Genomic DNA, 23,477 nt, shown 5'->3' on the forward strand with positions numbered 1-23,477 from the left:
AACCATCTCCTCTTTTTATCTACCTTCTGTCTTATCTAGACCTGGCTAACCTCTCTCATTTTCAGTAGCCAACCTCTTTTGAAGGTGCCAGACATTGCAAATTACTATTTTTCGTAGGTAGAAATTTTAAATTTTCCATATGTATACTAAGGGTTAATGTTTATTTTCAAGATGCCTGCTTAGTGATTCTCAAAAAATCTTTCACACTCTCTTCAAAGAGGGAAGCTTGAGTGACATAACCCCTTCAGATACTGTTAACACTGAGTGCAGGTGAATCTTACCTAGCTCTTACAGTCAAGATCTTGACACCCCAGACATTGACCAAACCAGGTAAAAGAAGACCCATTCCATTTCCCAAATACTTTAATTTTATTGCAACGTGACACATTCCAGAGATACAATTGGAAAGGTAGACCAGGCAGAAATTAAAGTGCTTAAATTCCAGACAAGGAAGCCCCTAAGGGTTACTAGTGGAGGGGTGGCTTATTCCGAGCTATGCTTCAAAAAGTCCCAGGGAGGCTCTCTGGAAGTGGAAGGTGAGGAAAGAGAGGCTAAAACTAGAGAATCCAGTTAGGAAAACTATAGTAATATTTCTATGGTCAATCAGAAGGTGTCCTCTGATAAAAATCTGAGATAATTATCCGAATTCTACTATAGCCTGGAAAAATCATTACTTTCATTCTGGACAATTTGCTGTTCCATATTTGGGTTTCTACCTAAGAAGGGAGTACCTTATAAAGCAGAATTAGTAGCTGTTGAGCAGAAAGACAAAACTTCTCTTTTTTACTGATTAAATTGGAATTCCGATTTATAATTCAGCAATAATAAATATATGAGTATGAATTCATTCTGAAGCCTTGCATAGGCCAATCAAAAGGAAATATTTAACATTTTTTTATAGTTAAAGACAGAGATATCTGTGAAGGCTCAGCATTTTGGTCCACCCACCTTCTAATCAGTCATACTTCCCACCCTCCATTTATTTCTCAATTGCCATGTAACATTTTAAGGTCATTTAGTCTCTGTTCTTCAGTTTCCTATCTATGAAAGGAAGATAATACTTATTCTAAAGTGTTATTTTGAGAATTGAATTATCAGTAGAAGAGAGGACACTAGAAAAATAATTGAAGTGTTATAAAAATGTAAAGGGATAAAAGGTCAACTTTGCAAACAGAAGTTGTTTGTCCTTGTGTTTCTAAGTGGGTCATACATGGCGGTGCTGAAAAGACAAAAGACATTTAACTTATATAAAATGTATGTCCCTGATAATGTGGGGCTTTGTAAAATGTTGGGAAATACTGGTATTAGATGTTTAATGTTTCTTGGATAAAAATTATAATTGTGTATAAATTGGTAACTCCGTAAAAGTTTTCTTGAGTGGTTGGAAAAATGTCCAATTGAGGTGAGTCAAATCAGAAGTTCTCAGTTTGGGGTAAGTTGTCTTCTGCTCATCATAAAAACAATTCTCTTTGCCACTTAATAATCTCAGTGTGCTTTTCCAGCACTTATGCCATACTTCAGCCTTGCTTGAAAATTTGTACTGTTGTACAGTGGTAGCACTGATGTATCTGTTCTAGAAAGTAACAGGCTTTCGTTTCTGGGACTGTCAAATCAGAAGTTTTCCCAAGAACACAAAGATTCACTCTATTACTGCACATCATAGAACTCATGCCTGTAGCTTGAAAATAGAAGTCTTTGGTGTTAGGCATTTGCTTGTTTGACAGTTCTGTTCTAAATTTTGAAACTAGTGGTACTGTAAAGTGCCTGTTTGACAGTGGTGTACCAGAGCTTAGTAATGCAAAATAATTATTGTTCATGGTTCCTTAGCTGAAGTCAATAGCTCTCTGCAAAACACAACATAACACAGAGATCTAAAGTTACTAAATCGAAACAGAGAAAAAGAGGAATTTTAAACAGATTTAAAAGAAAAAACTAGATTCTACAAGATTTACCAAGTGATGTCTTGCAGCACATGGAAGGCTTTGATCATTCTAAAAGAAACTCCATGATAGCGATGATAACTTTTATTAATAAATTCTGGTAATTGTTGTCAGGAAGCTTATGTGATGTCAAAAGAATGAAAGCAATTATGGAGATATTAGCAAATAGTGTATAGTGTTTGTTTTCTTGAAACCGTATTTTTCAGGTTTGCTTCTGTGAATTTAGTGTTTAAAGCCAGCAATACATCACCTGTACTAAAGGATTGATTAAGTTAACTTAAATGTAGAGCTGCAGTTTTGGAACTAGAGTGGCAGGATGCCCTCCCTGAACCTTTGGTATGTGAATCAGTGTAATGTTATATCTTGGAAAAGTCAATATGAATCCAGCAGATAAATAATTTAGTCTCCATGTTGCCTGAAACATTTGCCAGGGAATTCTGGGAAGATTGCTGCTTGACTACTTGAATGAAAAGGATAATCTCCTTCTTAATCCTTGGTACACAATTGCATTTAAGACTATCCCCCTTCTGGGAAAAACAAGGAAACAAACAATAAAATTGCTTGTTCCCTTAAAAGAGCAGAAACACAGAAAGAAAGTAGAATTTCACAGACTCATTTATGACATATTTACCTACATTCACCTTCAACACTTTCAGTCTAATACTAAGGTGGAACTATTTGTGATAGTTACGTAATTATCTTATTATTCTTTTATTGTCAACTTCAATGAAGTTTATAATTTTTTGATTTTTAAAAATGTTACTTTTTTACTGATACATAATAAAAGTACATGTTTTTGGGGTACATGTGATTATTTAATACATTCATTAATTTATAAAGATGAAATCCGTTTGGGTGCCCTTTCTTTCTTTCTCTTGCCTAATTACTATGCTCAGAACTTCTGGTACTATGTTGAATAAAAGTAGTGATAGTGGGCCTCCTTGTCTTGTTCCAGATCTTAGAGGAAAGAGTTTCAATTGCTTCCTGCTCAGTGTGATATTATCTGTGGATTTATCATACCTGGGCTTTATTATTTTGAGGTATGTTTCTTCTTTACCCAGTTTGTTGAGGGGTTTGTTTTGTTTTGCTTTTTAGAGATGGGGTCTCACCATATTTCCCAAGCTAGTGCTTCAAACCCCATGCTCAAGGGTTCCTCATGCCCCAGCCTCCTGAGTAGTTGAGACTATAGGCATATGCCACCACACACTTGGCCAAGGTTTTTTTCTTAGCATAAAGGAATGTTGTATTTTATTGAGTGCTTTTCCAGCATCTATTAAAATGATCACGTTTTTTATTCTTGGTGCTATTAATGTAATACATTATGTTTATTGACTTGTGTATGTCGAAACATTCTTACATCCCTGGGATGAATCTCACTTGATTATGATAAATTATCTATTTAATGTGTTGTTGAATTTAGTTTGCGAGTATTTTGTTGAGCATTTTTGCGTCTATGTTCATCAGTGATATTGGCCTGTAGTTTTCTTTTCTTGTGTCTTTGTCTGCTTTTGGTATCAGGGAAATCCTGGCCTCATGAAATTAGTTTGAAAGTATTCCCTCTTATTATTTATTTTTGAAGAGTTTGAGTAGAATTGGTTCTTCTCTAAATGTTCAGGTAGAATTCAGCAATGAAGCCATTAGGTCTTGGGTTTCCCTTTGAAGGGAGACTTTTTATTATAGCATCAGTCTTGGTCCTCTTTTTGGGTTTGTTGAAGTTTTCTATTTCTTCGTGGCTCAATGGTGATAGGCTGTATGTGTCCAGGAATTTATCTAATTTCTTCTAGATTTTTTCAATGTGTTGGCAAATCTAGAAGTTGTTGGCAAATCTATGTAGTTGTTCATAATAGTCTCTAGTGATTCTTTATATTTCTGTAGTCTCAGTTGTTGTGTCTCCTTTTCCTTTCTTTCTTTTCTTTTCTTTTTTTTAAGACACAGGGCCTCACCTTGTCACCCAGGCTGGAGTGCAGTGGCACAATCATAGCTCACTGTAGCCACAAACCCCTGGGTTCCTGTGATCTTTCACATAGTACACTTCATGTAGACTCACCACTCCTGGCTAAATTTTTATTTTTATTTTTCATTTTATTTTTTTTTTTTAGAGATGAGATCTCCCTAATTGCCCACGCTGGTCTTGAACTCTTAGCCTCAGGTAATCCTCCCACTTCAGTCTTTCCAGTGTTGGGATTACAGGCATGAGTTACTTGTTTCTTATTTCATTTATTTAGGTCTTCTCTCTTTTTTCTTAGTATAGCTAAAGGTTTGTTGATTTTATCTTCAAAAACCAACTTTTTGTTTTATTGATCTGTGGTTTTTTTTAGTCTCAATTTCATGAATTTTTGCTCTGATCTTTATGACTTCTTTGCTTCTATATTGAGGTTTGGTTTCTTCTTTCTTTTCTAGTTCCTTGAGGTGCATCATTAAGTTATTTAAAGTCTTTCTACTTTTTTTGATATACATGTTTATTGCTATAAACGTTTTTCTTCATCCTGCTTTTGCTGTGTCTTATAGATTTTGTTATGTTGTATTTCCATTTTCTTTGCTTTAAGAAATTTTTGTTTCCTTCTGAATTTCTTCATTGACCCATTGGTCATCCAGGAACATGCTGTTTAAGTTTCATGTGTTCGTGTATTTTCTGAGATTCCTATTATTATTGATATCTAGTTTTATTCCACTGTGATCAGAAAAGATACTAGGAATAATTTCTACTTATTTGAATTTGTTGAGACTTGTTTTGTTGCCCCAAAATTGGTCTACTTTAGAGAACTCACATGCTGATGAAAAGACTGTGTACTCTGCAGCAGCTGGGTGAAATGTTCTGTAAATGTCAGTTAGGCCTATTTAGTCTAGAGTATAGTTTAACTTTGATGCTTCTTTGTTGATTTTCTGTCTGGATGATCTGTCCATTAATGACAGTCAGGTGCTGAAGTCCCTACTATTATTGTATTTCAGTCTATCTCTCCATTTACATCTATCAATGTTTGCTTTATACTTAGGGGTGCCAGTGTTGGGTGCATAGATATTTATAATTGTTTTCTCTTGCTGAATTGACCCCTTCATCATTATACAGTGGCCTCTTTGTCTCTTTTTATGGTTTTTAATTTGTAGTCTATTTTATCTGATATAAGTATAGTTACTCTTCTTCTTTTTTTGGTTTCCAGTTACATGGATTTTTTTCCTGCTCCATCACTTTCAGCCTGTATGTATCTTTATAGGTGAAGTGGGAAACTCATGCATTTTTAACAATGAATTTGTTATTGAGATATAATTTGTATATAGTGAAATGCACAAGTTGTAAATGTATAGGCCGAGTTTTAACGAATGTGTACTCCCATGTAACCAATACCCTGAAAGTTCTTTTATGCTTCGCCAAGGTCTGAATGTTTGTGTCCCTCCCAAATTCATGTTGAAACTGAATCCCCATTGTGATGGTGTTAGGAAATGGGACCTTTTGGGGAGTGATTAAGTCATGAAGGTGGAGCTCTCATGAATGGGATTAATATCTTTATAAAAACGGTTGAAGGGAGCTGTCTTGCCCCTTCTGTTATGTCAGGAAGCAGCAAGAATGAGCAATCTTACAAGCAAAGAGTGGCCCTGGCACACACCACATCTGCTGGTGCCTTGATCTTGGACTTCCCAGCCTGCTGAACTGGGAGAAATAAATTTCTGTTATTTATAACTTACTCAGTCTAGGTATTTTGTTACAGCAATCTGAGCAAACTAAGCCATGCTCCTTTCCAGCTAATCACTGCCCCTATTCCATTAGAAACAACCTCTATTATCATTTTGATGATTATACATTAGTTTTATTTATTTTTTAATTTAATGTGAATGAAATCATACTCTTTTGCATCTGGTTTCTTTGGCTTGGTGTAATATTGAGCTTTATTTAGATATTTTTGTGTGTATCAGTAGTTTATTACTCTTTTATGTGATGTAGTTAGCATTTCCTTGTATGAATATACCGCAACTTGTCTTTGCACTCTTCTGTGGATGGACATTATGATTTTTCCAGTTTTTGGTAAGTATGAATAAAGTTATAAAAATCATTCTTGAACAATCATTTTGGTGGCCATATGCTTTCATTTCTCTTGAGTGAATGCTGTATTTAGAAGCAGAATTGTTGGAATATAAAACAGTTCTCTGTTTATTTCATAAGAGACTATGAAACAGTTTTACTGTTTGCTTCCACTTTATACTCTCACTGGCAATGTATGAGAGTTCCATTTGCTCCACAGTTTGCCAATATTTGATTTTGTCTTTAAGTTTTAGCTTAGCTATTTTTGGAAAGAAGCAAATCATTGTGCTTTTGATTTGCCTATCTGTGAAGACTAATGCATGAAATACCTTTTCATGTGCTTCTTAGTTCTTCCTATATCTTCTTTTGTGTTTGTTCATACATTTTGAATATTTTCTGTTTTTAATTTCCTGCTTTTGTCTCCTTATTGTCACAGGTGTTCTTTCGCATACAAGCTCTCTGTCAGATAGATACATGGTATGGGAATATTTTCTCTCGGTCTGTGACTTGCCTATTTATTTTCCTAATGATGTCTTTTGATGAAGTTCAATTTACCAATTTTCTGTTTTACAGATGATTTCTTGGTGTTCTGTCTAAAACATCCTTACCTACCCCAAGGTCATGAAGATAACCCATGTTTTTTTCCAGAGGCTTTATAGTATTAGCCTTGAGGTATATGATTCAGCTTGAATTAATTTCTGTGTATGGTGTCAGTTAAGGGTCAAAGTTCATTTTTTTCCCATGTGGCTATTCAGTGGTTCCAGCCCCTTTTGTTGAAAGCTTTCCTTTCTTCATTGAATTGTCTTGGCACCTTTGTTGAAAATCAATTGACCAATTAAGTGTAGTTCTATTTCTGGATTCTATTCTATTCTTTTGACCTACTTGTCTATCCTTAGACCCTTACCATTCTCTCTTGATTAGCTTCAAGAATTTTTATCATTTTTTAGTTCTGTTCCTTTCATCATGGCTACTTTTGCCTCTTGCTGATATTAGATTAAGAGTTTATTTCAGAAGTTAGCACAGCTTTCAAGCTGCTATGTATCTCAGGGTGTCTATCTAAAAAAATAGGAAAAATAAGAACTCCCTTATAGGGTTATTAGGATAAATAAACAATCTAGTATACATGTTTAAAGTGTATTATAATTCTAAAATAACACTTAAGTGTTTAGAATGCTGCTTATTTTTATTTCACTTTTTGCTCTCTTGACCTTAAAATATATTATTATGTATGCTCACTGAAATCTCCCAGTAGGGTCTGCATTCTAAGTTTCAGATCGTGGCAGGGTACCTGTTCTGTGGATTTAGGGAAAAACAAAGGTCCAGTATAATTGAGAGGAGTGATAGGCGCCTGTTTTCTTCCTATTTACAGTAAGCCTTAACACAGGGTGATGGCAATTCTTTCTGACATTTTTCCTTTGTTTTTAAAAGACAAAGTAATACTGGACTTGCAATCGTTTGCTCTTCCAGATATTTCTAAGTTGATACCTTGAACAGGCTGCTTTTTCTTTTCTTTGTTGTGGTAACTCCTTTTATTGATGAATAACCTTTGCTCTCCCCACCCCAAATCAATGACCTTTTAAGCTGTTTTAATATTTACTAAGGTATTACTTGTCCTGAAGCTTGGATTGAGTTTCTCTATAAGATGATATTCTAGAATTTAAATGGTGGTGAGAGGAAGGGTTGAAAATCTGAATCCTTTCTTTCACCCAGACAAAACTAAACTGAGTAACAACCCTTTCTCTTCCTCAATCATCTAAGAGCCTATAGCAAAGATGAATAAAAAGTGTCAATTATTTTACAACTTTTGCCTGTTACTGCTCTAGTTCACACCCTAATTGTCGTTCTTATTTCTAAATGAAAACTTTTCTTCCACAAGTTTAATGGCAACTTTTTACCTTTTTGGACTTTGTGTTTACTAGATTGTAAAATCCTGGAGGACAACTCTTTGATTTTGTTTATCTTAGTTTTAGATTTTAACATCAAACCAAGTACATTGCGTTTATTTAATAACTGTTTATTCAATTAAATCAATACAGTGTCATATACAGTGTCATATATATATTATTGCCTCATATATAATGCATATATGTATAAAACAGGCAATAATTGTTCATGATTTAGCGATAGTAGAAACTCAGTATTTATTTATTGATCAGTTCAAAGTTTGAACACATTTTATATTTAGAGCATTAGATGAGTCAAGTGCTACTTTCTTTTTAAAAAACATGCCAGAATCATTCAACTAGCATTCTGTAGACCAAATTATCTAAATAATAGCTCTCTTCTTCCTTTTTCTGCAATGTTATCCATAAGATTTGGCCTGTATCACCTTATAATAAAATGAAGAGAGTCTTAAATACTTATAATACCGAACTCCTTTGGAGAGAATTCAGAATAGATAGATTTAAGTCATCTCAAATTCTATCCTATCCCAGTTAGTGTTACAGACAGATTATAGTGTACTTTACAAAGATAGCCAAATAAGTAGAGTTTTGAAAAGATACAGACATAAAAATGAAGAACAGATGCCTTCTAATGCTAAATTTCCCAAAACTCCTACTGTTATGCTTATATAGAAATCATTCTCAGACCTTCCTTAGATTAATTTCTGTTCCTAGAGCAAACTGGTAGTTATTTTCTTCTTTAATAGAACATGAACTTGTCCATCAAATCCTAGAAAGTTAGTCCTAGGGATATCCCTTAAAGCTTAAAAGAGTAAATTAAGAGCAAAGGAAGTAGACATCGCAACAGGTGATGCATGTCAGATATAGCACTAAGAGAGAAATAATAGTGATTGAAAACATAACCTTAACAAACTCATGGAAGGTAGATCCATAAGTATTGTGGGGATTGTGGAGATTAGGAAGCTTGGAAATATCCCTAATCTAGACGGTAGAGTAAGTATCTACGGCTTCCCAAAGCATTCCTCTAAACCTCCCTGTGAAAAAACACACGAAGCTGATTGTGTAATGAACCGATCCAGTACAATTGCCTCCAGGGTCATTCTGGACCCTGAACGGGAGGGGACATCGTGACAAAGCAAGTTGTCTGGTATCGTGAATTTGGAACACCATAAGTGATCTTTACTGAAGGTTACATTCTGCCATGGTCAGCCTTTTAAGGAGGCCTTGCCACCAGCTCAGGGGAGGTGAAGTCTAACGGAAGGTAATTTTGTCAGTGCCTGCTAATTAGTTTTACCCTGGAGACTTTAACTTTCTACGAAGTTTTTTAAAAGTACTTCCAAAATTCAGCGTGATCTTTTTCACCGTTTTCAGGTAACTAAAAGTTAACCGCCTTCCCTTTCCTTGCCCTCGCCAATTCTGAAATGTTCGAGGATTCAGAGTTCCTAGACAAAGGGATCCCACTCTTAAGGGGAATTGGCATTTCAGGAACCAGAGCTTCTCAAGGCGCCAAATAGAAGGGCTGGAAGGGAATCAGCAGGCGATGGTTACTCTGGGCGGGAAATCGGGTGATTTAGAGGAGGGGTTTGGGCAGGTTGGGGTCGGGCTTTAAGAACGGGAGGGCTAATTAATAGCAGATTAGCCGGAGAGGGCGGCGCCTGCGTCCGGCCCGCGCGGTGACAGTCCCCGCAGTGCGCGCGCGACCCGGCGGCGGGACAGGCTTGCTGCTTCCTCCTCCTCGGTCTCTCCGTGCGTACTGGGAGGGGAGAAGGGGACGGCATGCAGAGGGTGGCGGGCAGGGAGGGCCAGGGCGGGTGGTAGGTAGAAGACGTGGGGGGGTCTCTGCCAGCCCGAAAGTCCTTGGCTCCACTTAGCCGCTAAACGTTAGCGTTTCAATCGATCGCTTTTGAAAGGGAATTGTGTTTCTGTCCCCGTGTGGGTAAGTTTTCCCGTTTCTCAAAGTCCAGGAATGAAACCAGAAAGTCTTTTCATGCTGGAGTGATGATTTCCCAACTTTTTCTTTTCAAGTCGAAGTAGCCTCCTCTTTGAAAGGGTCCCTTGCACTTTGGGGAAGGAGGAACAGGCACGTGCAAGTTGTAGTAATGGAGGAAATGCCTGTACTTTAAGCGACTTCTCTTCTCTCCAAGAGTGCAAAAGCCTGCGATGTCTCAGATTTCGGGGGCGTAATGGCCTTTATGCCTATTGCAAGACAGGATTTGCTCTTCCGGGTTCACTTTGTTAGGAGAAACATCAGCAAGTTTTAAAGTAATACTAAATAACAATGCTAATAATAATGTTAGCTATTGCTACAAGAGGATGTGGGTTAGATTATGATATTATTGTGTGATATTACCCAGTGACATGAGAGCTAAGGATGAACCCCTTGGGAGGGTTCTCACCTGTGCCCCACCCCCAATCTGGAGTAGGAAGCCATGTGGAAGGAGAAAAGGAGAAGGGAGCTCTTTTTGGGGGAATTAAGGTCTCAGTTATTGCCTAGCTGGCCTGGGACAGCAGAGAGAGGAATGCATATCAATCTTCTAGTTTCTCTGCTTTTCTTGAAATGTAGCAGTCTGAGCTCCACGTTTATTTTTCCCTATTTCCTTTCCCTGCTTTCTTTCTGAGTGAGTGCTGAGTGGGTGCCCAGCAAGCGTTGGTGTATGGCACCCAGGCCTCCAGCTAGCAATCGTCAAAGCCCAGTTTTCTTGGGGTCCCAACCTCCTGTGAATCCCAGCCTAGACCTACCTTTTGTGAATCTCTCCTTGGCATTGGGGTAGTACTGGCCTTTGTTGTCCTCTGCTGTTTCCAAAATAAGAGGACTGTTTATGCTGATTATCTTTGGTCATTTACAAAAAAGGCAAATCAGTCCAAATTTGAATATTACTCTCTGTGGCAGACAAGTAAAATTTTTTTCTTTTCTTTTCTTTTTGAGATGGAGTCTTGCTCTGTTGCCAGGTGCCAGGCTGGAGTGCAGTGGTGCAATCTCGGCTCACTGCAACCTCCGCCTCCTGGGTTCAAGCAATTCTCCTGCTTCAGCCTCCCAAGTAGCTGGGACCACAGGTGCGCACCACCACGCCCAGCTAATTTTTGTATTTTAGGAGACAGGTTTCACTATGTTGGCCAGTATGGTCTCGATCTCTTGACCTTGTATTCTGCCCGCCTCAGCCTCCCAAAGTGCTAGGATTACAGGTGTGAACCACCGCGCCCAGTCACAAGTAAAATTTTTCTAAGGGTTTGTGTTAGAGTGGTGTTTATTAATCCCCGAGATTGGAAAAGGAGGTCAGCACAGTTTCCTGAGGAAGGCCTTACCCCACTACTCCCCCAAGAGGCACCAGCATTTCACCCTAGTCTCTGGGCTCTGAACCCCACTTTGCATGAGACCACATAGGGGGCTGAGTCTGCAGCCACCACAATGCCTTCAGGACACGCTAGAATTAATCTAGAGTTCCAGATTAACATGGCCACCAAATTATGTTTTTTCTTTATCTCATGTGTAGTGCTTGTTAGTTTCAGAAGGTACAAAATTGCAGAGTCATGGCCCTGGGGATGCGTGTCCGGATTTTTCAAGTGTTTCGCAATACTGATGTAGAAAGGCCGGCCACCTCATCCTGAGAAGAGAACTTTGCTCATTTTGGCCAAAAGCCTATAAAGGGAAAGGATGTTCCTCAACTGAGAAGTGAAGGTTCTTCTCTGATAAATAGTACTGGGGTTTTAGCGGCAGAGAAAACAGGAATGGGATTTGACAAGGAACGGCCTCCAGAAGACCAGGGCTGTAGAGAACTCAACCTTGGCTGTGGGGAGCCCACACGTTATACACTTGAGAAAACCAAGTTGCCGTCTCAGCCCCTCCACTGTGACTTTGGGTCATGTTACTCACTACCTTTCTGGGACTCAATTTCCTTATACATTAAAGGTAGAAAAAAATTTTATTTGCTCTGACTACCTTGGAGTTTTTCAGGTCAAGAGAGATAAAATATGTAAACACCTTTGGAAAAATTCTAAAACCCTCAGTGTCTAGAACAGCACCAAAGTCGGAGCTTTTTTATTTACCAAACACTTACACAGCATTTAACGGGTTTCTAACTTTATTCAGTTAACTTTATTCTCACAAAAATCCAGTGAAATAGGAGTTCTTGTCCATCTCATTTAAAAGGTAAGGTGAAGAGATCCCAGAGAAGTTAAGTCACAGTTATTAAGTGTCAGGGTCGAGATCCACCCAAATGCCAATCTAGTTCCAGAGTTTTGAATACTTGACACTCTACCTCATGTCCTCTTATGAGGAAGTCACCTCCACATTAGGGAACAGAGCTCTGGTCTCTGGCAGGAGAGATACTCAGAATATCGTTGAATCGAGGTATTCATTACCATGCTGGCCAATGAATGGAGAATATAATGAGCGAACAAACCACTGTGCACTGTGCAGCTATGATTCATCATTGTAAATATTTCCTATAATTTGTAACCAAATTCGTGTTTTTCCCTGCTTACTTTTCTTAGATTATTTCTCTTTCATTTCTTGAATACTCAAACCAGCTAACATTTCACCCTGTTATTTATTATTATACTGGACCGTTCTTCTCCCTCCTGGCAACCTTTCCTGGTAAAAGGCTTTCAGTAATTTTGTTTTGACTGCAGAGCCAGCCATGATAATGGCTCCAGTTTTGTTCAGCAAACTCATGGCAATTTGTTGATAAGTCAGCTTTGAGGGAAGAAAAGGTTTACACCAGCATTGCCTTAATCCATACTATAAACGACTAGTATTTATTAATGTTCTTACCTTTGCTGCTCGTTACCTGGCTCTCGAGTACCTGTGAAATGGAAAGGAGAGGTGGCCGGCCCATTGACCCATCACTGGGTGTGTGTCAGAGGCTCCGTGCTGGCCTGTCTCCCAAAACCACAGCCATGAGGAGTTAAGCCACATTGTTCGTGATTGAGAAACTCTGTGTAAAGTGCACTGTGTGTTGTTCATTTTTAAAGAAAAGGCCTCCCATTGCCCTTTGCCCCAGCCACTGATTCTCTGTGTACTTTCCCACCAACAGTCCTGGGAGGCTGCCATTTTTTCTCTACTCTTTCAATACTGATTTTCACTAAGGGGAAAAAAGAGTTCTCTGGACTTTTTTGTTCCATCACTAAATAAATTTCATTCTGGAAACATTAGTAGAGACCTAATATTTTAGTTTTAAAATTATTGTTAAGTAGCAACTTTCTACTTAATGAACTTACCACACTTAAAAAAAAAACTTCACATGCTTGCTGGATTTCTTCAGATCTCTGTATAGAGACCTGGGATTTAGGGATCCTTTATTAAGCTAATTACTTTACCTACACTCTGAAGGATAGTACAGTTTATTCATGACTTTCACCCCTTCAATACTAGAACAAAAGCACACACATTAAATGTGACTGAAAGTATTATCTTGCACCGAGAGCTAATCTAACATACTGTGCTTTCTAGACCAGAGACTTGTGGAGATGGATTAATTTGCTATCATAGGGGATTTTTTTAAAAGCCTTGCACATGTAGTTTCTGTTTGCCTAAATCCAAGCTGTATATTTTTAGTCTAAGAAAACAAAAATAGGGGTTACTTAGGTAGCTTTGATTTCTTTATCTGCAAAATGGGAATGATAATACCTACCTCACAACGTAATTGGAAGAAGAAAGAAGATGACAGATATAAGGAGTGTCTAGTCGTGCCAGCCACAGAGTAGACATTCACTTCATGGCAGTCGAATCAGAATTAAGTGGAATTAAAGAGTTGAGAGCAGAATTAAGCAAGTCTCTTGAGAGAGGGAGTATAGTGTGGTGAGTGTAGGGAATGTTCATGTTCCAGCTTGGCAGATTAACGTGTCTAATTCCCCTTTTCTTCTTTTGTGAAATGGGTATAGCTATGACAATTGTAACAGGTTAATAAAGGTGATGAAAGTAGTACATAGCATAGTTGGACACATAGCAAACTGTAATAAAGCTAAATCTATATGTATGCGGTTTTTATCACATTCAGCAGCAACGCAAAGACAGCTATATGACCAATAATGATACATATAAACGTGTAGATTACAGGGAAGATGGATAGAGAGATTGGATCTGATAGATGTCAGGCTAATAAGGACACATGCCAGGGTTGAGCTTTAAAAGCGGGAACGGTCATCACCTAGAAGAGGTAGTACTACACGCTAAGCAGGATAAATAGCATCTAATCTTGGGTCTGAGAAAAGATACGTGTTTCTGGGGAAGAGATAGAAGTAGATAGAAGGACTGATGAAAGAACAAGAGAAGGTTACAAGAATAACTGTCAGAGGACTGGAAATTTACATTTTAAGCTTTACCCTAAATTCCTACCTGTTTTGACTTCAGTATCACCAGTGTGTCTTAGCTTTCCTCTTCAGCACATTCCCAACTATACTTCCAACTCCAAGTGTAGACAGCTACATTCCTCTACTGAGCAGCTTTTAGCTGGATGTAACTTCAGAATGTGAAATTACCTGAGGATCATGTAAAACTAATTCTCCTTCCCTATTACACCCATGAACCATAAATAGTAATTCCATACCATAAATAGAATTCCTTAATTCCTGTTTTTTGATGTTTCCATTATCCTGCTTTTCTTTAGCCTGTCTTGGAATTGATGATGCCAGTGATCATGATGATGATCACGATGAAGACATCATAAACTTTATTGAGGGATTTTCTTGGACCAGTTCATGTTTTATCTCAATTACATTAGACAACAACCCATTAAGTTAGAAGCTATTACTATTTCTATTTCAAGAATGAAGAAATTTAGTCTCAGAGACTAAATCCCTCAAGCAAAGTTAATAGCTAAGTGGTGGGACTGGAACTCATGTCCTGAAGCCTACGATTTTGAATACTACTGAAATGACAAAAAGTTGTAAGTTGGGTCTCCAAAGAAGGATACATAAGAACTTAGGCCTTCCGAATAAAACATCGGTGTTGCTACTAGGTACATAGTTTGATGTTTCCAAAGAGATCAGTCTATGATCTCTGGCCTTTTGATTTCAACCTATATATAGTTCATCTCAATCCAAGTATGTGATTTTAGTCTTTGTTTAGAGAATTTTTGCACTTTATTTTTGCTTGTACTGCACCCTTTTTTCAATTAGTACTTGTTTGATGTCTTCAAGCTTAATAATATAAAACTAGATAAAATATAATGATGTTTACTTTTTTTTCTTTTGAGGCGGAGTCTCGCTCTATCGCCCAGGCTGGAGTGCATGGCAATATCTCGGCTCAGTGCAAACTCCGCCTCCCAAATTCAAGCAATTCTCCTGCCTCAGTCTCCTGAATACAGGGATTACAGGCACGCGCCACCGCGGCTGGCTAATTTTTGTATTTTTAGTAGAGATGGGGTTTCACCATGTTGGCCAGGCTGGTCTCGAACTCCTGACCTCAAGTGATCCACCTGCCTTGGCCTCCCAAAGTGCTGGGATTATAGGCTTGAGCCACTGCACTCAGCCCCTATTTACTTTGACATTTTAATAACTAAATAATCATTTATTCTGCAAACAGTCCAAGATATTTTTAAGAACAGTATAGTTAATGCTGCAATATAAGAACATCAAACGATCTTCCAGTTATTTTGTGTATTTATGACTGCTTTTTCTTATCTTATTTAAATCTTTTTACGATTCTAGACCAAAACTGAAACAATGGTTGACCTTACCCAGCTAAGGGACGATGAAGTATTCAGGGCTTTTGCCTCCTATGCAACAATTATTCTTTCAAAAATGATGCTTATGAGTACTGCAACTGCGTTCTATAGAATGACAAGAAAGGTAAGAAATTTGGAGGTAATATTTTCTTACTTTTAAGAGTTGAAATTCTGGAAAGGAGTTTTCTTAATTTTCTTTTTTTTATTTTTGGTAAAGCCCAATAGCACACTGTTTTATGCTGTAAGTGAAGTATGCAATCGTTTGGCACAGATGGATCTGATATATTTATGGAACAGTTGCTTCTCCTAGAAACTAGTAAATGGTTTTTTCATTATGGATTTTACCTTTTTTCATTCTGCTAAGCAGATGAGATATTCCGGAATATCAAAGTTTTCAAGGAAACTTTCATTTTGGAATTAATTTTGCCAAAGAGGGTTTAGAAAATAATTGTTTTACAGTTAAAACAATTGGTTAAAACAGCTGGTATTTTCGGCTCTGGTACAGGTCAAGGGTATGATTTTGATAAAAAAAAAAGAAAGAAAGAAAAAGAAAAAAAGGCTGAGAATTAAAGTTCTTACTTTCAAAGTAGACCCTCATCTGATTGGGGTGATCATTTGAATTTTGTGTACTTCTGACTTCTTACATGGATACTATTTCTACCCAGTATTATCAGAATGATTTTTTTTTTAAAGTGCAGATGTGGGGAAGGTGGTAGACAGATTCTGAAGCATACAAGCGGGGTTTATGCCTGCTGGAAGAGGGTAGAGCAAGGCTCCCTTTACAAAGTTAAAATATTTTCACCAGTGTAGTCCTCGTGCCCATTCAGCAACTTCGTCCTCGAGATCATCTGTTTCTCTTTTAGGACCTGTCCTGAGTTTTGTCCTCTAGAGCATTGATTTTATGTAGAGGGCACAGTCTTCCCTAAGGCATTTCCTTGTTAGTATCTTTTTTTTTTTTTTTTTTCAAGACAGAGTCTCGCTCTTACCCTTATCCAGGCTGGACTGCAGTGGCAGGATCTTGGCTCACTGCAACCTCCGCCTCCCTGGTTCAAGGAATTCTCTTGCCTCAGCCTCCCGAGTAGCTGAGATTATAGGCATGCACCACCAGACCCAGCTAGTTTTTGTATTTTTAGTAGAGATGGAGTTTTGCCATATTGGCCAGGCTGGTCTCGAACTCCTGACTTCAGGTGATCCGTCCACCTCGGCCTCCTCAAGTGCTGGGATTATAGGCAAGAGCCTGGCCAACTATCTTGAGGTAGAATGGAAGGATATTTGCATTTTAATGGAGGGCACATCCCCACATGGTTAAGTCTTTCATGCGCTGATGTGTTGCAAGCATCAGGCCACAAAGTGGCTGTCTACCCCCCAGATCCACACTGACTTCTAGAAACAGAATGTCACCAAGGAAATGGACCCTGTCTTATAAGAAAAGAAGAAGGGAATTCAAATTTGTAGAGGGCTAGGAGCCACAGTGCTTTTTATGTGTGCTTGATCATGGAGTCAGTTTACACAATTGTTAGCATTGTCAGGTAAAACGAGGATTCAACTTTCCATTTTATATAGAAGGGAAACTGAAAGAGAGGTTAAGTAGCTGTCTGAGTCCGTTTCGGCTGCTCTTACAAAATGCCATAGACTGAGTAGCTTAAGCAACAAACATTTGTCTCACAGTTCTGGAGTTTGGTAAGTCCCAAATCAAGATACCAGCAGATCTGGTGTTCAGTGAGGGCCCAGTCCCTGACTTGCAGATGGCCATCTTCTCATTGTATCCTCACATTGGCAGAGCAGAGAGAGAGAGAGAGAGAGAGAGAGAGAGAGAGAGAAGGAAGCAAGCTGTCTCTTTCCTCTTCTTGAAAGGACCCTAATCCCATTCATGAGGACTCCACTCTCTGACCTAATTACCTTCCAAAGGCCTCATGTCCCAGAGACTATCACATTGAAGATTAGGCTTTAACATACAAATTTTGGGGGACCACAAACATTCAGTCCATAGCAATAGCTTACCCAAGGTTACATACCGATGAAGGGTGAAACTGGGATTCAGACTGAAATTGCATTAAACCCAGTCTCATGCTCTTTCCATTGTAATACACCACTTATTTCTTTATTCAACATATATTTATTGTACATCCAGTGTGTGCCAGGCACTTATTTAGGGGAACACTATGATGAACAAGACAGACAGGCCTGACCTTAAGAACTTTATCTGGAATAAATATTCCCAGTCCTGCACATCAGTTCTCCTCAACATCTTTATCTCTAATAAATGTTCATATCATATTAGGAAAAAATAGAAAACTTGCAAGATTTTTAAGCTTAAATTAAGATGAGTTTTGCAGTTTCTGTTTTTCTCTGCTATAAATTATTAAATAGTGGCAGATACTTATTATTATTATTATTATTATTTTTTTTTGAGATGGAGTTTCGCTTTTGTTACCCAGGCTGGAGTGCAATGGCGCGATCTCGGCTCACCGCAACCTCTGCCTCCTGGGTTCAGGCAATTCTCCTGCCTCAGCCTCCTGAGTAGCTGGGATTATAGGCACGTGCCACTGTGCCCAGCTAATTTTTTGTATTTTTAGTAGAGACGGGGTTTCACCGTGTTGACCAGGATGGTCTCGATCTCTTGACCTCGTGATCAACCCGCCTCGGCCTCCCAAAGTGCTGGGATTACAGGCGTGAGCCACCGCACCCGGCCCTTAAATTTTTTTTAAATGCAGATTTCAAGTTTCAAGGGGTGGGGAAATTATTTCAAACAGCATAATAATTGCAGGAAGGAATACATGAATGTGTACTTCTTACTCTTAGGAATGTAATTGGGCTTCTCAAATTTCATGATACAGTATTCTTAAGCCCAAAGTTTTATCTAGTTTAGAAAAAGAAAGGAGGTACACATGTTCTAACAGAGCGTAAGACGCCTTTCCCGTCCCTTACTCTTTTATGCTTCTTGTCTGTTCTCTCAAACCTTTGGCTGGTAAATGTGTTTATTTCAGTTGAGCCAGGGAAGGTATGTCAACATTATTGTGAAAGAGATGCCAGTGAACCACAGTAATAGTCCATGATGACTTAGAATTTTGCCTCTGCCCATATTTGCTTCCTTTTCACTGTTCTTATGCACTGGTTTTTGTTCGAGTTCTTATTTATGCTTTCCTTTTTACAACTTTGCATTGTTAATAAAAACAACAGATGCTTTCTTCTACTCTTATGTTTGATTTATCGCTCCACATGGGTCAACCTGGATGTCTATATTTCTTCCACTAAAATTCAAATAACTTATTAGGTAGAATATCCCCATGTTATTTGTTTGTTTCATTTTTTTTTTTTTTCAAGACAGGTTAGAGTGTAGTGGTGCAATCACAGCTCACTGCAGCCTCAAACTCTTGGGCTCAAGTGATCCTCCCGCCTGATCCTCCTGAGTAGCTAGGACCACAGGCATGTGACACACCACCATGCCCAGCTATTTAAAAAAAAAAAATTTGTGGAGACAGGGTTTCCCTACGTTACTCAGGCTGGTCTTGAGTTCTTGGGCTGAAGCAATCCTTCTGCCTCAGCCTCCCAAAGTGCTGGAATTACAGGTGTAAGCCACTGCACCCAGCCAGTATTTGAAATAAGTTTTTTTATTTTCTTGGTATTTGGAATAGGTTTTTGCCAACCCAGAAGACTGTGCAACATTTGGCAAAGGAGAAAACGCCAAGAAGTATCTTCGAACAGATGACAGAGTAGAACGTGTACGCAGGTAAACCAATGTCTCTTGAAATTACTTACTTGATTAAATAATTTTGGTCAAGGAGTTCAGTGAAGATGTCTCAGGGTCTTGGAGAATGCAGATAAAAAGTCAGACCTCTTTCCTACTCCTCATAACAATTACAGAAATCTGGACATCTGAAAGTCTCCAACTATCACTGCAATCGCATATATTGCCAATTTTGCTATACTGTCCTTTTATCGACACTCTCGGGGTTAATGACGTTGTTTTCTATAGAGCTGTATCAACAGTAATGGCAGGGAGGAGTAAAATGGGAATAGTAGGTTCTTGCAGTTTTATCATCTTTCTCCATAGGTGAGACTGTCAACTCATGTGAAAGGTTGAAGAATTAGGTATTTTTGCATAAGATTCAAAATAAGAATGTTGACACTCTGGAGAAATAGGAACCTCTTTTTCTCTGTCCCTCTCACCACTGCCATCTCTTCTTAGATGTTATGTTTTAATGTATTGGGGATTCAATGAACAATGAAAAGCAATAAGCCAAGATATGATTGGGGTACTGTTTTTCCTGTTACCCAAGTAGTAAGCATAGTACCCGTTAGCTTTTCAACCTTTGTCTCCCCTTTTCTTCGCCCTCTAATAGTCCCCAGTGTGTGTTGTGCTGTGTTTATGTATCCAATGTTTAGCTCCCACTTGTAAGTGAGAACATGTGGTATTTGTTTTTCTTTTCCTGTGTTAATTCATTTAGGGTAAGGGTCTACACCTGTGTCCATGTTGCTGCAAAGGACATGATTTCATTCCATTTTTTTCTTAAGACAGAGTCTTGCTCTGTCACCCAGGCTGGAGTGCAATGGCATGATCTCAGCTCACTGCAACCTCTGCCTCCTAGGTTCAAGCCATTCTCCTGCCTCAGCCTCCCGAGTAGCTGGGACTACAAGCATGTGCCACCACACCTGGCTAATTTTTTGTATTTTTTGTAGAGACAGGGCTTCTCCATGTTGGCCAGGCTGGTCTCGAACTCCTGACCTGAGGTGATCCACCCACCTTGTCCTCCCAAAGTGCTAGGATTATAGGCATGAGCCACTGTGCCCGGCCGTCTTTATCCAATTCATATTGATGAACACCTAGGTTGCATTATCCCTTTTTTGATCCTCTGTGAAAGTCTGAAGCCCCTCCCAAGATTTCTGCAGATTCCCTATCGGCATATCATCTCCAGGTTAACTCTGGATCTGGGTTCCTGCTTCTATGCATGTTTCCATATTCTGCAGTTGGTGATGCTGGATGTTAATCCAGCCCTTTAGTCAGTTCCCTTCACACACACACACACACACACACACACAGTGGTTAAAAATAGACTTGAGTAAGTGGAGGTGCAGAGGCATTTACACTGTGGCAACACAAACATTTCGAGTTGTATGTTATTTCTCTGTCTGACCATGTCCCTCAGCATTCTCTCTCCGGGGAATATGCCCCATACCTGTACCTCCTTCACTCAAGCAGTGCTCAGTGTTACACCAATTTTGAGGCTCTCCTCTTGCCCCACAGACTCTTCAACCCTATCAGCACTAAAATTAAAAGTACCTTCTTACTCACGCAAAACAATTCTACCCCCAAGCTAGTCATCAAGCAAGAATGTTTCTCTTCTAAGAAAAAGTCTGTGCAGGTACTTAGCACAAAATTTCACCTTCTGTCTCACTTAGTTATATACTTGTTAATTCAGTAGTCCTGCTGAGTAAATCAGTCAGTCTTGAAAATGGGTTGTGTGAAGAATATGGATATAAAATAGTTTCGGGACAAAGAATCACTGTAGAAATTTCAAACAATAGCAGAGCAATATCAAAGGAAAAGTTATGTGTTAGATGAAAAATCATAAACTGAAAAAAAAGTGAGTGAAGCTGGAAGTTTTCAAAACCACTAAGGAGACACAAAACCGTTTAAAGCCTTGTCTGGTCCTCTAGCGCTTCCCTTTTAGAGCAGGCAGCCACATGCATGATGCTAGTCATGACCTTGTATTTATAAAATTGCCCAGGACTGGAAAGTGATCAGAAGCAATTAGACCCTCAGTAGCATTAGTACGATTGAAATGAAAATCCAAGTAAATCTCACGTGTGAAAGCGTAACACAAATTTTTGGGGGGTTTTTGAGATTCCTCTCTACTATTCTTTCTGACCTTCCACCCTTACTCCCTGCCCATGGGGGATTGTACTTTTACAGGAGAATGACATTATCTAAATTGATCAGCTAGTCAGGTTGCAAATAAATGTTAGGAAGAACAATTGACCCTGGTTCTGAAAAGGTGCCTTGTCGTTGAGGAGGTGCAGCGACTGTGTTCACAGCGCCCCCTGGTGATGAGACACTGGCTTTTCCTCACAGTAAGAGAAGAGCGTTTCCAACAGAGTGGAGTTTTCAGTTGTATTAATGCTTTTTGAGATCGTACTTGTTTCATCGCAAAAGTGCCTAATAATATACTTTTGGAGATACTTTTCAAAGAGAGAGAGTTTCCAGAATCTTTCCTTTCCATTTTTAAGCTAGGCTTTTCCGCCCCCCCACCTCTCTAGTTCCTTCAGTAATTGTAAAGCTGTTATGATTAGCGTATTTAAATGACAGGGACAGAATGGGGCTACAAATGCAGTGAAAAGTATGCCTTACCGAGTGCAATAATTGAGAAAATTAATACATACACATATGGAACAATTAATTACAAACTTAAAGGAATATGTGTTGAAATATCAAGATATGTGGCTTAAAATCAGTTATTTGAGTTCTGGACAGAGAGAAACCAGTGATAGTTAGAAAGCATTTTACATATTTATTTATTTAATACTATCCTACCTTGTCTAGGAAGCATTCAAGACCATATACATTCAACACACAAAGATAAAAAGAAAGTTGAAAGGCAAACAGGCCAGCTGGTGAAATACAGGGAGTCATTTGAAAGACAAAATAAAGGCTTGAGTTTCATATTTAGGGAGAGGAGAGACATTTAGAATATATTCCCTTTAAAGGTAGAGAATACGCCTTCACTGAGAGTGTTCCATGAAGTCTAAGTGACACTTGCTGGGGACTCTGTCAGGAGACGAACATAGGCTGGGGTTAAACTGGATGATGTCCCTTGTGACCCCAGTATATGAACACACCTATATGGAGAGATTATGTATCACTGTCATTTATTCTATTGGGATGCTATCAAAGAGCCTTAAGACTGGGTTCCTGACCCTCAGTGGTTTATAATGTTCCCCCCAAATAAGACCCCTGTGCATGTAATAATTGGAGAATGTTATGAAGCCATGTTTCATTAGTTCCATGGAATAGTCCATAAAGGAAGACCTTGAAGAATATTAGGATTTGGGAGGAGGAAGAGGAGAGGAGAAGTCTCGTCAATTTGGAAAAATACCTTGATGAGAATGTGAACACACCGCTGTGTGCTGAGGGTGAAGAGCTTTGACTGAGATGAAGGAGTCTGGAAAAGCCTTCTGAGCAGCTCCTTTTGTCGTTGTTCACAGCCTGACAATCCCCAGGTGCATGTAGCAACTCTAGTCCAGGTCAGGTGAATGCTGGGATCCAAGCAATTCTGCTTTGAGGAAGGAGGCACAGAGATGGTGGGAAGGTCTGTCACAGAGCAGATGTGTACCGGGGAACATCTGTCCAAAAGAGAAAGAAAAATGGGCAAATGTAATCATGGGGGAGAAGGGTAATAGAACCAGGTAGAAAGTGGTCTCTCAGGAAGGCTGATTTCCACCTGGTGATAGATTTTGGCAGCTGTCTATAAATGGCACTAATGTTATGGAAGATGCCACTCCGGGAAGGAGTCTGTCTTTGGAGCAGGGGGTGGGTTAGGATGGAAGGGTGATATTGCACTGCAGCAGGTGCTCACAGGGAGAACTGGGGAGGTGTGTGCCTGGAACAGAGTCTCAAAAGAAGTACAGAAAATGGCATACACTGATATAGAGTATAAGGGTCTGTGGAAAACAGGCCTTACTAGGATAATGAGGAGTGTTACCTTTGAGAAATTTTGAGGGCTGATGAAAGAGTAAGAGAATTCAAAAGGAAAAATAAGATAGAAATGAGGCTAGAAAAACATGCGGGAGCTAGAAAGGTAAAGAAACCCTGCCCCTGACCTTCCTTCCCTCTACCCTCGTGGTCCTATTACTGTCCTTGACTTTCTCCTCTGCTTTAACATTGCACTCCATCTGTCAACTGCTCAACACGGGGATAGAAGTGGACATTGTTTTCCAGAGAGTCTCCTCTTTATAG

At 39.0% G+C, this 23,477-nt stretch overlaps 1 protein-coding gene across 10 annotated transcripts in view; it reads left to right on the forward strand.

Moving 5' to 3' along the window:
* DERA (deoxyribose-phosphate aldolase) overlaps nt 1–23,477 on the forward strand; it is a 464,384-nt gene that overhangs the window by 438,548 nt on the left and 2,359 nt on the right. For 6 of the 10 annotated variants that reach the window (XM_064377711.1, XM_064377715.1, XM_064377713.1 and 3 more), the window contains 2 exons: nt 15,507–15,647; nt 19,159–19,253. In XM_064377711.1, coding sequence (XP_064233781.1) covers nt 15,507–15,647; nt 19,159–19,253 — 236 coding nt within the window. The other 4 variants (XM_012447627.3, XM_012447623.3, XM_012447622.2 and 1 more) reach the window with 4 other exon arrangements.

The sequence above is a fragment of the Aotus nancymaae genome, unplaced genomic scaffold (genome assembly GCF_030222135.1).
Source record: "Aotus nancymaae isolate 86718 unplaced genomic scaffold, 86718_ANA_hifiasm-v0.15.2.pri h1tg000016l, whole genome shotgun sequence".
Classification (NCBI taxonomy): Eukaryota; Metazoa; Chordata; class Mammalia; order Primates; family Aotidae; genus Aotus; species Aotus nancymaae.